This window comes from Rana temporaria, chromosome 6 (assembly GCF_905171775.1).
Source record: "Rana temporaria chromosome 6, aRanTem1.1, whole genome shotgun sequence".
In the NCBI taxonomy this organism is placed as follows: Eukaryota; Metazoa; Chordata; class Amphibia; order Anura; family Ranidae; genus Rana; species Rana temporaria.
In genome coordinates this window covers 220727409-220743212 of record NC_053494.1, presented here as the reverse complement: position 1 = coordinate 220743212, position 15804 = coordinate 220727409, and the positions used below count along the sequence as shown (strand labels likewise).

The following is a 15804-nucleotide window of genomic DNA, read 5'->3' as shown; positions in this document are numbered from 1 at the left end:
CTGAAGAAAGCTGCTTGGACACGGCTGATCACATGATAAAGACCCTTCATCATAGGCTCTTTGAGGTGATTCGCTTGATCAGTAATTCGCCTGTCTGAGGGACACTCCGCACCAACGATCGGCACCCCCCCCCCCCGCCCCCCGGGGCCCCGTTCTGAAGGACATCTTATGACGTCCAGTCACAGCGGTAAAGCCCCCGCCCGCCCCTCAATGTCCTTTAGGCTGGGGGATGGGAAGGTATCAATCAGAACCTTCATCCCGACTGACCCTTGAAGAGGGAAGTGTTATTATTATAATAATCCAGAATATACATTCTCATCACTCCCTCCCCTCAGCATGCCAACTCACCTCCCAGCATGTGTTTGGAGAGTGTGGAAGGAAACCGGAGTACCCGGAGGAAACCCGCACAGGGAGAACGGGCAAACTCCAGGCAGGTCAAGGGCCTCTGTCCTACAACCCTGGCCAGGTAACTGGGGGGGGGGGTCTGTGGATGGGGGGACTTATTAGAATCTTATTCTAAATGCCGCAAATATGTGGCCCTACACCCTAAAATCCATAAACATGGGCCCCTCACTCTTCACTTGTACCCTCATACTGCCCTCTGCAGGCTGGTGATGGCGAGACGCTTTGGTTGGTTTGGGGGGGGGGGGGGAGTGCGCGAGGAACGACTTCTTGGGCAAGGACATAAAGTCCAAATCCTATAAATAGAGTTTTCGAGATTCCTCGCTGCCGGCGTTTTCTGCCCGGCGATTCTTCTTTATGAAAAGAACTTAATATGGTATTGAGCGTCGGAGGTGCGCGGTGCGCGGCCCCGCGTCCTGCGCCTCCGTCTGCGATAAAACATTTAGAGATCCATTATGCTAAATGTGTTTCTTTTGAAGGAGCAGCAGGTCCCCGTGACGGAGGCATTTGCTTCAGGCATGTCCTTTACCCGACGCAGAAATACGTTCCCACCACCATATATGGCGACACTTCGAAGATTTTAATATAAACGAAGGGGGAGGGGGAGGGGGGAGGGGGGGTGGAGACGCTCTTCTCTCGCTCTGCGGAAAAAATCCAGAGGGGAAGAAGACGGTTTAGGAGTTAAACTGGAGGGATAAAAAGTTTGGACCCTTTTCTGGGGTTAAGAATGAAACTTTTTAAAATACTTTGAGGAGGAGTTTGGGGGGGGGGGAGGGGGGGTCTTGTTTTGGCCGGATTTCCTCATTTTCACTTTACGGGAAATTGGATAATGCAGAGCTGGAAAAAATGTGCGGCTGGAGACGTTTGAGAAACTACAAGCCCCAGCATGCCCTGTCTCTGGCTGAAGAGCAAATTCTAGACCTGACCCCTCTCTGGCCAACTGGGTCAAAGTGACCCCTCTCTGGCCAACTGGGTCAAAGTGATCCTTCTCTGGCCAACTGGGTCAAAGTGACCCTTCTCTGGCCAACTGGGCCCAAGTGACCCCTCTCTGGCCAACTGGGTCAAAGTGACTCCTCTCTGGCCAACTGGGTCAAAGTGACGCCTCTCTCGCCAACTGGGTCCAAGTGATTCCTCTCTGGCCAACTGGGTCCAAGTGACGCCTCTCTGGCCAACTGGGTCCAAGTGACCCCTCTCTGGCCAACTGGGTCCAAGTGACCCCTCTCTGGCCAACTGGGTCCAAGTGACCCCTCTCTGGCCAACTGGGTCAAAGTGACCCCTCTCTGGCCAACTGGGTCAAAGTGACGCCTCTCTGGCCAACTGGGTCCAAGTGACGCCTCTCTGGCCAACTGGGTCAAAGTGATCCTTCTCTGGCCAACTGGGTCAACAGTGACCCCTCTCTGGCCAACTGGGTCAAAGTGATCCCTCTCTGGCCAACTGGGTCAAATGGACCCCTCTCTGACCAACTGGGTCAAATGGACCCCTCTCTGGCCAACTGGGTCAAAGTGGACCCCTCTCTGGCCAACTGGGTCAAAGTGATCCTTCTCTGCCCAACTGCGTCAAATTGACTGCTCTTTGGTCAACTGGGTCAAAGTGATCTCTTTCTGGCCAACTGGAGCAAAGTGATCTCTTTCTGGCCTACAGTTTTAATGTGATCCCTCTATGGTCAAGGGCATCAGATTGAACCCACTCTAGCCAGTTGCATCAAAGTGACCCCTCTCTGGCCATCTGCATCAAAGTGACCCCTCTTTGGCCAGTTGCATCAAAGTGACCCCTCTCTGGCCAGCTGTATCAAAGTGACCCCTCTCTGGCCAGCTGCATCAAAGTGACCCCTCTCTGGCCAGCTGCATCAAAGTGACCCCTCTCTGGCCAGCTGCATCAAAGTGACCCCTCTCTGGCCAGCTGCATCAAAGTGACCCCTCTCTGGCCAGCTGCATCAAAGTGACCCCTCTCCGGCCAGCTGCATCAAAGTGACCCCTCTCTGGCCAGCTGCATCAAAGTGACCCCTCTCTGGCCAGCTGCATCAAAGTGACCCCTCTCTGGCCAGCTGCATCAAAGTGACCCCTCTCTGGCCAGCTGCATCAAAGTGACCCCTCTCTGGCCAGCTGCATCAAAGTGACCCCTCTCTGGCCAACTGCATCAAAGTGACCCCTCTCTGGCCAGCTGCATCAAAGTGATCCCTCTCCGGCCAGCTGCATCAAAGTGACCCCTCTTTGGCCAACTGCATCCAAGTGACCCCTCTCTGGCCTGCTGCATCAAAGTGACCCCTCTCTGGCCAACTGCATCAAAGTGACCCCTCTCTGGCCAGCTGCATCAAAGTGACCCCTCTCTGGCCAGCTGCATCAAAGTGACCCCTCTTTGGCCAGCTGCATCAAAGTGACCCCTCTTTGGCCAGCTGCATCAAAGTGACCCCTCTTTGGCCAGCTGCATCAAAGTGACCCCTCTTTGGCCAGCTGCATCAAAGTGACCCCTCTCTGACCAGCTGCATCAAAGTGACCCCTCATTGGCCAGCTGCATCAAAGTGATCCCTCATTGGCCAGCTGCATCAAAGTGACCCCTCTCTGGCCAGCTGCATCAAAGTGACCCCTCTTTGGCCAGCTGCATCAAAGTGACCCCTCTCTGGCCAGCTGCATCAAAGTGACCCCTCTCTGGCCAGCTGTATCAAAGTGACCCCTCTCTGGCCAGCTGCATCAAAGTGACCCCTCTCTGGCCAGCTGCATCAAAGTGACCCCTCTCTGGCCAGCTGCATCAAAGTGACCCTTCTCTGGCCAGCTGCATCAAAGTGACCCCTCTCTGGCCAGCTGCATCAAAGTGACCCCTCTCTGGTCAGCTGCATCAAAGTGACCCCTCTCTGGCCAGCTGCATCAAAGTGACCCCTCCCTGGCCAGCTGCATTAAAGTGACCCTTCTCTGGCCAGCTGCATCAAAGTGACCCTTCTCTGGCCAGCTGCATCAAAGTGACCCTTCTCTGGCCAGCTGCATCAAAGTGACCCCTCCCTGGCCAGCTGCATTAAAGTGACCCTTCTCTGGCCAGCTGCATCAAAGTGACCCTTCTCTGGCCAGCTGCATCAAAGTGACCCTTCTCTGGCCAGCTGCATCAAAGTGACCCCTCTCTGGCCAGCTGCATCAAAGTGATCCCTGTCTCAGCAGTCCCTACTCTACCATGCAAAGTAATGTTTGTAGAAGTTGCCACATACTGTATGAAGGAATCAGAATCCACTTCAGTGAGTGTATTGCAGAGCACACCATCAAACTCTCAGGATCTTTTCTTTTTTAGTCATCTAAAATAAAATGGGTGTAGTTAAATTGTAAAGCATTATTTAAGCATTTCTCTAAATTATCCTTCTCTGGCCATCTGGGTCCAAGTGATCCTTCTCTGGCCAACTGGGTCCAAGTAATCCCTCTCTGGCCAACTGGGTCAAAGTGATCCTTCTCTGGCAAACTGGGTCAAAGTGATGCCTCTCTGGCCAACTGGGTCAAAGTGATCCTTCTCTGGCAAACTGGGTCAAAGTGATGCCTCTCTGGCCAACTGGGTCAAAGTGATCCTTCTCTGGCAAACTGGGTCAAAGTGATGCCTCTCTGGCAAACTGGGTCAAAGTGATGCCTCTCTGGCCAACTGGGTCAAAGTGACCCCTCTCTGGCCAACTGGGTCAAAGTGACACCTCTCTGGCCAACTGGGTCAAAGTGATCCTTCTCTGGCAAACTGGGTCAAAGTGACGCCTCTCTGGCCAACTGGGTCAAAGTGACCCCTCTCTGGCCAACTTGGTCAAAGTGACGCCTCTCTGGCAAACTGAGTCAAAGTGACGCCTCTCTGGCCAACTGGGTCAAAGTGATCCTTCTCTGGCCAACTGGGTCAAAGTGACGCCTCTCTGGCCAACTGGGTCAAAGTGATCCTTCTCTGGCAAACTGGGTCAAAGTGATGCCTCTCTGGCCAACTGGGTCAAAGTGACGCCTCTCTGGCCAACTTGGTCAAAGTGACGCCTCTCTGGCAAACTGAGTCAAAGTGACTCCTCTCTGGCCAACTGGGTCAAAGTGACTCCTCTCTGGCCAACTGGGTCAAAGTGACTCTTCTCTGACCAACTGGGTCAAAGTGACTCCTCTCTGGCCAACTGGGTCAAAGTGACTCTTCTCTGACCAACTGGGTCAAAGTGACACTCTCTGGCCAACTGGGTCAAAGTGACCCCTCTCTGGCCAACTGGGTCAAAGTGACTCCTCTCTGACCAACTGGGTCAAAGTGATCCTTCTCTGGCCAACTGGCTCCAAGTGATCCTTCTCTGGCCAACTGGGTCAAAGTGATTCCTCTCTGACCAACTGGGTCAAAGTGATCCTTCTCTGGCCAACTGGCTCCAAGTGATCCTTCTCTGGCCAACTGGGTCACAGTGATCCTTCTCTGGCCAACTGGGTCAAAATAATCTCCTCCAATTGCATCAGAGTGGCCCCTATCTGCCCAACTGTAGCAAAGTGATCCTTCTCTGCCCAACTGCGTCAAAGTGATCTCTTTCCGGCCAACTGCATCAAAGTGACTTTTCTCGTACCAACTACGTCAAATTCATTCCAATTGCGTTATTTAAGCATTTCTTTACAGTTTCCAAACTCCAAAATATACTGCTGGAGGGAAAAATCTATAATGTTATTATTTACAGCATGTTATTGAGGTATGAACATGACAGCACTACAGACCAGTGTTCATTTTGACGTCAAATTTTCGAATTTAGTTCTATTCTTAGTCTTTTTGACTAAAATGCCATTTTAGTTTCAGTCGTATTTTAGCCATCTCAATTGTTTTAGTCGTATTTTAGTCAACTAAAATGGTATTGAGTTAGTCGACTAAAATGTTTTAGTCTGATTTAGTCTGATGTCTTGAACATCTTGGGCTAGATTCAGGTAGGGGCGCGCATACTTACGGCGGCGCAGCGTATCGTATTTACGCTACGCCGCCGTAAGTTAGAGAGGCAAGTGCTGTATTCACAAAGCACTTGCCTTCTAAGTTACGGCGGCGTAGCATAAATGGGGCCAGCGTAAGCGCGTATAATTCAAATGTGGATGAGGGGGCGTGTTTTATGTTAATGTATGATGACCTGACGTGATTGACGTTTTTTACGAACGGCGCATGCGCCGTCCGTGTACATATCCCAGTGTGCATTGCTCCCAAGTACGCCGCAACGACGTATTGGTTTCGACGTGAACGTAAATTACGTCCAGCCCGTGTAACTCTCTGTCCTATCTATTTTATTCTTCTTTCTGTACTATCTGAAAACTTTAATAAAAACAATTTAAAAAAAAAAAAAGAAATTACGTCCAGCCCTATTCGCGAACGACTTACGCAAACAACGTAAAAAAATTCGAAATTCGACGCGGGAACGACGTCCATACTTAACATTGCGTGCGCCTCATAGAAGCAGGAGCAACGTTACGCCGAAAAAGCCTAACGCAAACGAAGTAAAAAAACTACCGCCGGGCGCACGTACGTTTTGTGAATCGGCGTATCTAGGTAATTTGCATTCTCTACGCCGAAAATGACGGAAGCGCCACCTAGCGGCCAGCATTAATATGCACCCTAAGATACGACGGCGTAAGAGACTTACGCCAGTCGCATCTTAGGCTAATGTCGGCGTATCTAGCTTTCTGAATAAAGAAAGAAGATACGCCGGCGCAGCTTTGAATTTACGCGGCGTATCTATGGATACGCCGGCGTAAATCTTTGCTGAATCTAGCCCCTTGTGTAGAACAATGAGTCCCTTATTTGTGTTTGTTTTTTATTTTATTTTTTACTATGCTGTTTATCTGATGCGGCGTTCAGCCAGGGACGTTGGTGTCCCGCAACGCGCAGCGGCTCGCTCAGCAGCAAGAAAAACATTTTTTTTCCCGTAAAGCACTCAGCTGTGTGACCCAGTCTGGGAAAAGCTGGATCCCTGGGAAGGGGGGGGGCAGCCCAAACGAGGGGGGGGGGGGGTAGTTTGAATAAACTGTACCATTGTTAGACAGCTGACAGCAACTAAGTAACAACAGTTTCTGGCGTGTTTAATTGTTTTTTTTTTTTTTTTCTGGGGATAAAACATTCCTCTGTGTTTGGATTGCAGGAACGCGGTGGGCGAATGCGGCTGCCAGGTGCCTCTGATGCTGCGGGAGAGCTCGGCGGGGTCGCAGTTTGGAGAGTAAGTCGCTGCAGGGCTTCTCAGGCCGATCGAATGCTATTCTTTTTTTCACTCTTGACTAATTCTCTTCCCTCCCCAAACCTTGAGAGCCGTCCTAATCCCCTAAATGTGACCCATCCGCAGACACAGAGACGTACATTACAGGCTGCGAGAGTTGATGGGTGTTTTTTTTTTTTTTTTTTGGCTCTTTCCCTTATAAGGCCACTGAAGTCATCACTGATGCAATAAAGAAATGGATTGTGTTCTTCTGATCTGACTTCCCTCCCCCAGGACTTTTCTTCCTCACACAAATTGTTTGATTTGAAAGCCAAACCTCCCTCAAGTTTCCTCTTTCTCTTTTTTTCATTTTTTTTTCCTCTTCTCGTTGACACTCAGGCACGGGGAGCAGCTGGGATTTGCAGAGAGGGATGGAGATGTAGATGCGCTTAGAGGGGTCACCCAAAGAGACGACCAAGAAGAGACCATCCGCGGCGTGCTGAAGAGAAGAGTGGAGGTGAAGGAGCGCACCGAGGACAGACTCCGACAGCAAGAGGCAGAGCAAGTGGACTTCCGACGGGTTTTGGGAAGAAAGGTCAGCACCAGGAGCCTTTCAGAAGAGGACCTCAAGGAGGTATCGGCCGACCAGATGGACTTCAGAGCTAACCTTAAAGGGCAGGTCAAGCCCAAAGCCCCGGAGGATGACAAAAAGCTCAACACCCCCCAGCAGGTGGATTTTCGCTCCGTCTTGGGGAAAAAGGGCTCTACGCCAAAGACCCCCGTGGTAGAAAAGACCCCGGTCAAAGCGTCCACCCCGGACTTCAGGTCTCTTCTGGGCAGCAAGAAGAAAGGGCCCACTGAGAATGGCAGTGCCAACAGCACCGAGCCTCATGAGAACGCCAAGCCGTTTGGAGATAGGCTAAAGTCAGTTGCCAAGGATGAGAAGGCAAAGCCTGCGGTCAAGGAGGAAAATGCAAAGCCGGCGTTCCTTCAAGACAAACTAAAGCCAGTGGGCAAGGAAGAAAATGCCAAACCGGCCGCCATTCAAGACAAACTAAAGCCAGTGGGCAAGGAGGAAAATGCCAAACCGGCTGCCATTCCAGACAAATTTAAGCCAGTGGGCAAGGAGGAAAATGCCAAACCAGCTGCCATTCAAGACAAATTTAAGCCAGTGGGCAAGGAGGAAAATGCCAAACCGGCCACCATTCAAGACAAACTAAAGCCAGTGGGCAAGGAGGAAAATGCCAAACCGGCGGCCATTCAAGACAAATTTAAGCCAGTGGGCAAGGAGGAAAACGCCAAGCCCGCGCCCGGTCAAGATAAATTTAAGCCGCTGGTCAAAGAGGAAACTGCCAAACCAGCGGCAGCGCAAGACAAACTAAAGCCCGTAGCCAACCAAGAGAAAGCAAAACCCTTCGTCAAAGACGATAAGCCAAAACCTATAGTCAAGGAGGAAAATGCCAAACCGGCAGTCAACCAGGAAAAAGCAAAAACTTTGGAGAAGGATGAAAAGGCAAAACCAGCTGCGAAGGAAGAAATCTCAAAGCCCCCGGTGAAAAAAGAGAGCGCACCTGTTGTAGAGGAGAACGCCAAACCCGTCGAGGAAAATGCCACGCCGGCGGTCAAGGAGGAGAAAGTGGAGCAGAACTGCCTGTCGGTGGTGGATGGAGAAGTGGAGAACAAGGCTGAAGAAGGCTCAGGGGCTCCTCCGGTCTTCTCTGAAGTTTTGCAGGACTTGAAGTTGGTGGATGGAGAGAAGCTGCTTCTACAGTGCCAGGTCACCTCAGAGCCACCGCCGGCCGTGACGTGGACCCTCGATGGAAAAGTCATAAAGTCCTCCAAGTTCATCGTTCTCGCCCAGGAGGGTAAGTCTATAAATATACTTTTTGATATTCTTTGTACTGCACTTTGTTTTGATGATTCTATTCTTCCCGAATTGTATAGAGAGAGCCTGTTCTACCCGTCTTCACCGTCTCTTGTCTGTCATTGTATCTCTGCACCTGTCTGTATGGAATTTACAATAAGGGGGAAAGTTCTCCTTGCTGGAGGGGACTTGTACTGCCGATATTTCCTGGTACTCATGTTAACTCGTCATTATATGGATTTGTAATAAGGGAGAGGGCACAAGATGAAGAGCATCATCTCCATTGCCCTGGAGGAAGATTCGGGGTTTTTATCAGTTACTGCAGTTTGTGTGTTTTTTTTACCTTTTGTTCCTGTTTTATTAAATTATCTAGAACATCCTTTCTCAACGAATGTCCTTCAGAGTATGTTGGGGGTTCCTTGAGCCGAGGCTTATTGACCTCCCATCTGACGGTGCCTCCAGATCTCCAGGGCCAATGGTAGTCAGCAGAACCAGTTGCCCAGTCACTAATAGACTTTTTAGCTGTCCGTAATTGTGGCATTCTGACCACCAATGTAAGGGACATTCTTCCCACTGATCACCAATGTAAGGGACATTCTTCCCACTGATCACCAATGTAAGGGACATTCTTCTCACTGATCACCAATGTCAGGGACATTCTTCTCACTGATCACCAATGTAAGGGACATTCTTCCCACTGATCACCAATGTAAGGAACATTCTTCTCACTGATCACCAATGTAAGGAACATTCTTCTCACTGATCACCAATGTAAGGAACATTCTTCTCACTGATCACCAATGTAAGGGACATTCTTCTCACTGATCACCAATGTAAGGGACATTCTTCCCACTGATCACCAATGTAAGGAACATTCTTCTCACTGATCACCAATGTAAGGGACATTCTTCTCACTGATCACCAATGTAAGGAGCATTCTTCTCACTGATCACCAATGTAAGGGACATTCTTCCCACTGATCACCAATGTAAGGAACATTCTTCTCACTGATCACCAATGTAAGGAACATTCTTCTCACTGATCACCAATGTAAGGAACATTCTTCTCACTGATCACCAATGTAAGGAACATTCTTCCCACTGATCACCAATGTAAGGGACATTCTTCTCACTGATCACCAATGTAAGGGACATTCTTCTCACTGATCACCAATGTAAGGGACATTCTTCTCATTGATCACCAATGTAAGGGACATTCTTCTCACTGATCACCAATGTAAGGGACATTCTTCTCACTGATCACCAATGTAAGGGACATTCTTCTCACTGATCACCAATGTAAGGGACATTCTTCCCACTGATCACCAATGTAAGGGACATTCTTCTCACTGATCACCAATGTAAGGAACATTCTTCTCACTGATCACCAATGTAAGGAACATTCTTCCCACTGATCACCAATGGAAGGAACATTCTTCTCACTGATCACCAATGTAAGGGACATTCTTCCCACTGATCACCAATGTAAGGGACATTCTTCTCACTGATCACCAATGTAAGGAACATTCTTCTCACTGATCACCAATGTAAGGGACATTCTTCTCACTGATCACCAATGTAAGGAACATTCTTCTCACTGATCACCAATGTAAGGGACATTCTTCTCACTGATCACCAATGTAAGGGACATTCTTCCCACTGATCACCAATGTAAGGAACATTCTTCTCACTGATCACCAATGTAAGGAACATTCTTCCCACTGATCACCAATGTAAGGGACATTCTTCTCACTGATCACTAATGTAAGGAACATTCTTCCCCCAGTGACACCAATGTAAGGGACATTCTTCTCACTGATCACCAATGTAAGGGACATTCTTCTCACTGATCACCAATGTAAGGAACATTCTTCCCCCAGTGACACCAATGTAAGGAACATTCTTCTCACTGATCACCAATGTAAGGGACATTCTTCTCACTGATCACCAATGTAAGGAACATTCTTCCCACTGATCACCAATGTAAGGGACATTCTTCTCACTGATCACCAATGTAAGGGACATTCTTCCCACTGATCACCAATGTAAGGAACATTCTTCTCACTGATCACCAATGTAAGGAACATTCTTCTCACTGATCACCAATGTAAGGAACATTCTTCTCACTGATCACCAATGTAAGGGACATTCTTCTCACTGATCACCAATGTAAGGGACATTCTTCCACTGATCACCAATGTAAGGAACATTCTTCTCACTGATCACCAATGTAAGGGACATTCTTCTCACTGATCACCAATGTAAGGGACATTCTTCTCACTGATCAACAATGTAAGGGACATTCTTCTCACTGATCACCAATGTAAGGAGCATTCTTCTCACTGATCACCAATGTAAGGGACATTCTTCCCACTGATCACCAATGTAAGGAACATTCTTCTCACTGATCACCAATGTAAGGAACATTCTTCTCACTGATCACCAATGTAAGGAACATTCTTCTCACTGATCACCAATGTAAGGAACATTCTTCCCACTGATCACCAATGTAAGGGACATTCTTCTCACTGATCACCAATGTAAGGGACATTCTTCTCACTGATCACCAATGTAAGGGACATTCTTCTCATTGATCACCAATGTAAGGGACATTCTTCCCACTGATCACCAATGTAAGGGACATTCTTCTCACTGATCACCAATGTAAGGGACATTCTTCTCACTGATCACCAATGTAAGGGACATTCTTCTCACTGATCACCAATGTAAGGAACATTCTTCCCACTGATCACCAATGTAAGGAACATTCTTCTCACTGATCACCAATGTAAGGAACATTCTTCCCACTGATCACCAATGTAAGGGACATTCTTCTCACTGATCACCAATGTAAGGAACATTCTTCTCACTGATCACTAATGTAAGGAACATTCTTCCCCCAGTGACACCAATGTAAGGGACATTCTTCTCACTGATCACCAATGTAAGGAACATTCTTCTCACTGATCACCAATGTAAGGGACATTCTTCTCACTGATCACCAATGTAAGGGACATTCTTCTCACTGATCACCAATGTAAGGGACATTCTTCTCACTGATCACCAATGTAAGGAACATTCTTCCCCCAGTGACACCAATGTAAGGAACATTCTTCTCACTGATCACCAATGTAAGGGACATTCTTCTCACTGATCACCAATGTAAGGAACATTCTTCCCACTGATCACCAATGTAAGGGACATTCTTCTCACTGATCACCAATGTAAGGGACATTCTTCCCACTGATCACCAATGTAAGGGACATTCTTCTCACTGATCACCAATGTAAGGGACATTCTTCTCACTGATCACCAATGTAAGGGACATTCTTCTCACTGATCACCAATGTAAGGGACATTCTTCCCACTGATCACCAATGTAAGGGATATTCTTCTCACTGATCACCAATGTAAGGAACATTCTTCTCACTGATCACCAATGTAAGGGACATTCTTCCCACTGATCACCAATGTAAGGAACATTCTTCTCACTGATCACCAATGTAAGGGACATTCTTCTCACTGATCACCAATGTAAGGAACATTCTTCCCACTGATCACCAATGTAAGGGACATTCTTCCCACTGATCACCAATGTAAGGAACATTCTTCCCACTGATCACCAATGTAAGGGACATTCTTCCCACTGATCACCAATGTAAGGAACATTCTTCCCACTGATCACCAATGTAAGGGACATTCTTCTCACTGATCACCAATGTAAGGAACATTCTTCTCACTGATCACCAATGTAAGGGACATTCTTCTCACTGATCACCAATGTAAGGAACATTCTTCCCACTGATCACCAATGTAAGGGACATTCTTCCCACTGATCACCAATGTGAGGGACATTCTTCCCACTGATCACCAATGTAAGGAACTTTCTTCCCACTGATCACCAATGTAAGGAACATTCTTCTCACTGATCACCAATGTAAGGGACATTCTTCTCACTGATCACTACAAGCTCCAGCATGCCTTGTCTGAGTGATCTTATCATCTCTTTGACCCTCAGGTCACCAGATCTGGGACATTTGGTTCCTGCTGTTTGCTGGCCACAGATTTAGAGGTTAAAATAACGTGACGTTGATGTCTGAGGCTGGCCCATACATTATACAATCTTCCTTTAGATTTACCAAAACCATATAATATGAGGTCAAACCTGAACACTCTCAATGTTTATGGAATCAGGCCGGCCCTTCTACTACATGGATTAAGGTAAATCTCAAAGAAATGGAATCAGGAAATTGTAGAATGTGAAGCTGCATCTATTTATCAACAGCAAAAAGATACAAAGTAACGAAGAGGAGGAAGAAGATTCCATCAGCAAACGTGTTCAGTATTGTAGGCGAAACATCCATCCGGGTTTAGTGATAGATCAACAATATAAGCAATATGTATATATACAGTGTCTCACAAAAGTAAGTACACCGCTCAGTCACATTTCTTGTATCTTTTCATGTGACAACACTGAAGAAATGACACTTTGTATCTACAATGTTGTGTAGTGAGTGTACAGCTTGTATAACAAATAACTCAACACACAGCCATTAACCACTTACCCCCCGGACCATATTGCTGCCCAAAGACCAGAGTACTTTTTGCGATTCGGGACTGCGTCGCTTTAACAGACAATTGCGCGGTCGTGCGACGTGGCTCCCAAACAAAATTGGCGTCCTTTTTTTCCCACAAATAGAGCTTTCTTTTGGTGGTATTTGATCACCTCTGCGTTTTTTTTTTTTTGCGCTATAAACAAAAATAGAACGACAATTTTGAAAAAAATGAATATTTTTTACTTTTTGCTGTAATAAATATCCCCCAAAAATATATAAAAAAACATTTTTTTTCCTCAGTTTAGGCCGATACGTATTCTTCTACATATTTTTCGTAAAAAAAATCGCAATAAGCGTTTATTGATTGGTTTGCGCAAAAGTTATAGCGTTTACAAAATAGGGGGTATTTTTATGGCATTTTTATTAATATTTTTTTTACTAGTAATGGCGGCGATCGGCGATTTTTTTTTCGGTATTGCGACATTATGGCGGACACTTCGGACATTTTTGACACATTTTTGGGACCATTGGCATTTTTATAGCGATCAGTGCTATAAAAATGCATTAGATTACTATAAAAATGCCACTGGCAGTCAAGGGGTTAACACTAGGGGGCGGGGAAGGGGTTAAGTATGCCTGGGTGTGTTCTTACTGTGGGGGGGGGGGTGGCCTCACTAGGGGAAACACTGATCTTCTGTTCATACATTGTATGAACAGAAAATCAGCATTTCCCCTGCTGACAGGAACGAGAGCTGTGTGTTTACACACACAGCTCCCGTTCCCCGCTCTGTACCGAGCGATCGCGTGTGCCCGGCGGCGATCGCGCCCGCCGGGCACACGCACGGGAGTCGGGGGCGAGCGGGGGGCGCGCGCGCGCGCCTCCGGCGGCGCGCGTGCGCCCCTAGTGGCGGCTAAAGGGTAGGACGTCCATTTACGTGGTCTCGCCTAGGAGAGCCACCTTGTGGACGTAAAATGACGGTGCGGCGACGGCAAGTGGTTAATGTCTAAATCCGCTGGCAACAAAAGTCAGGACACCCCCTAAGTGAAAATGTCCAAATTGGTGCCCAAAGTGTCAATATTTTGTGCGGCCGCCATTATTTTTAACCCTCTTGGGCATGGAGGTCACCAGAGCTTCCCAGGTTGCCACTGGAGTCCTCTTTCCCTCCCTCATGAGGACATCACAGAGCTGGTGAATGTTGGAGACCTTGCGCTCCTCCCCCTTCCCCCCACAGATGATCAATAGGGTTTAGGTCTGGAGACATGCTTGACCAGTCCATCACCTTTACCCTCAGCTTCTTTAGCAAGGCAGTGGTGGTCTTGGAGTTGTGTTTAGGGTGGTTATCATGTTGGAATACTACCCTGCGGCCCAGTCTCTGAAGGGAGGGGATCATGCTCTGCTTCAGTATGTCACAGTACATGTTGGCATTCATGGTCCCCTCAATGATCTGTACCCCCCCCCAGTGCCGGCAGCACTCGTGCAGCCCCCAGACCATGACACTCCCCCCACCATGCCTGACTGTAGGGAAGACACACTTGTCTTTGTCCTCCTCACCTGGCCCCTCCCCCCACACATGCCTGACACCATCTGACACCAAATACCTTTATCTTGTCTCATCAGACCGCAGGACACGGTTCCCGTAATCCATCTCCTTAGTCTGCTTGTCTTCAGCAAACTGTTTGCGTCTCTTTCTTGTGCATCATCTTTAGAAGAGGCTTCCTTCTGGGACGACAGCCATGCAGACCAATTTGATGCAGTGTGCGGCATATGGTCTGAGCGCTGACAGGCTGACCCCTCCCCCACCCCTTCACCCTCTGCAGCAATGCTGGCAGCACTCATACGTCTATTTCCCAAAGACAACCTCTGCATATGACGCTGATCATGTGACCTCAACTTCTTTGGTGGACCATGGCGAGGCGGGGGAGGGGAACCCGTCCTGTTATACCGCTGGAGGGTCCCCGCCCCCCGTGCTGCAGATCAGTTTCAGGGTCTCGGCGATCTTCTTATATCCTCGGCCATCTTTATGTAGAGACACAATTCTTTATATCAGATCCTCAGAGAGTTCTTTGCCATGAGGGGCCATGTTGTCCTTCCAGTGACCAGTATGAGAGAGTGAGAGCGATAACACCAAATTTATCACACCTGCTCCCCATTCACACCTGAGACCTTGTAACACTAACGAGTCGCATGACATCGGGGGAGGGAAAATGGCCATTTGGGCCCAATTTGGACATTTTCACTTAGGGGTGTCCTCACTTTTGTTGCCAGCGGTTTCGACATTAATGGCAAATGGAAGGTGGAGGAGCGCAAGGTCTCCGACACCCACCAGCTCTGTGATGTCGTCATGGAGGAGGGGAAGAGGACTCCGGTGACAACCTGTGAAGCTCTGGTGACCTCCATGCCCAAGAGGGTTAAGGCAGTGCTGGAAAATAATGGCGGCCACACAAAATATTGACACTTTGGGGCCCAATTTGGACATTTTCACTTAGGGGGTGTACTGACTTTTGTTGCCAGCGGATTTAGACATTAATGGCTGTGTGTTGAGTTATTTTGAGGGGACAGAAAATGTACACCGTTATACAAGCTGTACACTCACTACACAACATTGTAGATACATATACCTAGATTCAAAGACGCCGTCGCAACTTTAAGGCGGCGTAGCGTATCGAGGCAAGTAGTGGCCTCCTAACTTATGGCAGCGTAGCGTAAATGTGGCCGGCGTAAGCGCGCCTAATTCAAATGAGGATGAGGGGGGCGTGTTTTATGTAAATGGGTGGTGACCCGACCTGATTGACGTTTTTTACGAACGGCGCATGCGCCGTCCGTGTACATATCCCAGTGTGCATTGCTCCAAAGTA

At 48.2% G+C, this 15804-nt stretch overlaps 1 protein-coding gene across 2 annotated transcripts in view; it reads left to right on the top strand.

Moving 5' to 3' along the window:
• The window catches only part of MYLK (myosin light chain kinase), a 232149-nt gene that overhangs the window by 121868 nt on the left and 94477 nt on the right, over positions 1-15804 (top strand). For both annotated transcript variants that reach the window (XM_040358297.1, XM_040358296.1), the window contains exons 14-15: positions 6479-6553; positions 6929-8394. In XM_040358297.1, the coding sequence (XP_040214231.1) occupies positions 6479-6553; positions 6929-8394 (1541 nt within the window). The remainder of the gene's footprint in view (positions 1-6478; positions 6554-6928; positions 8395-15804) is intronic.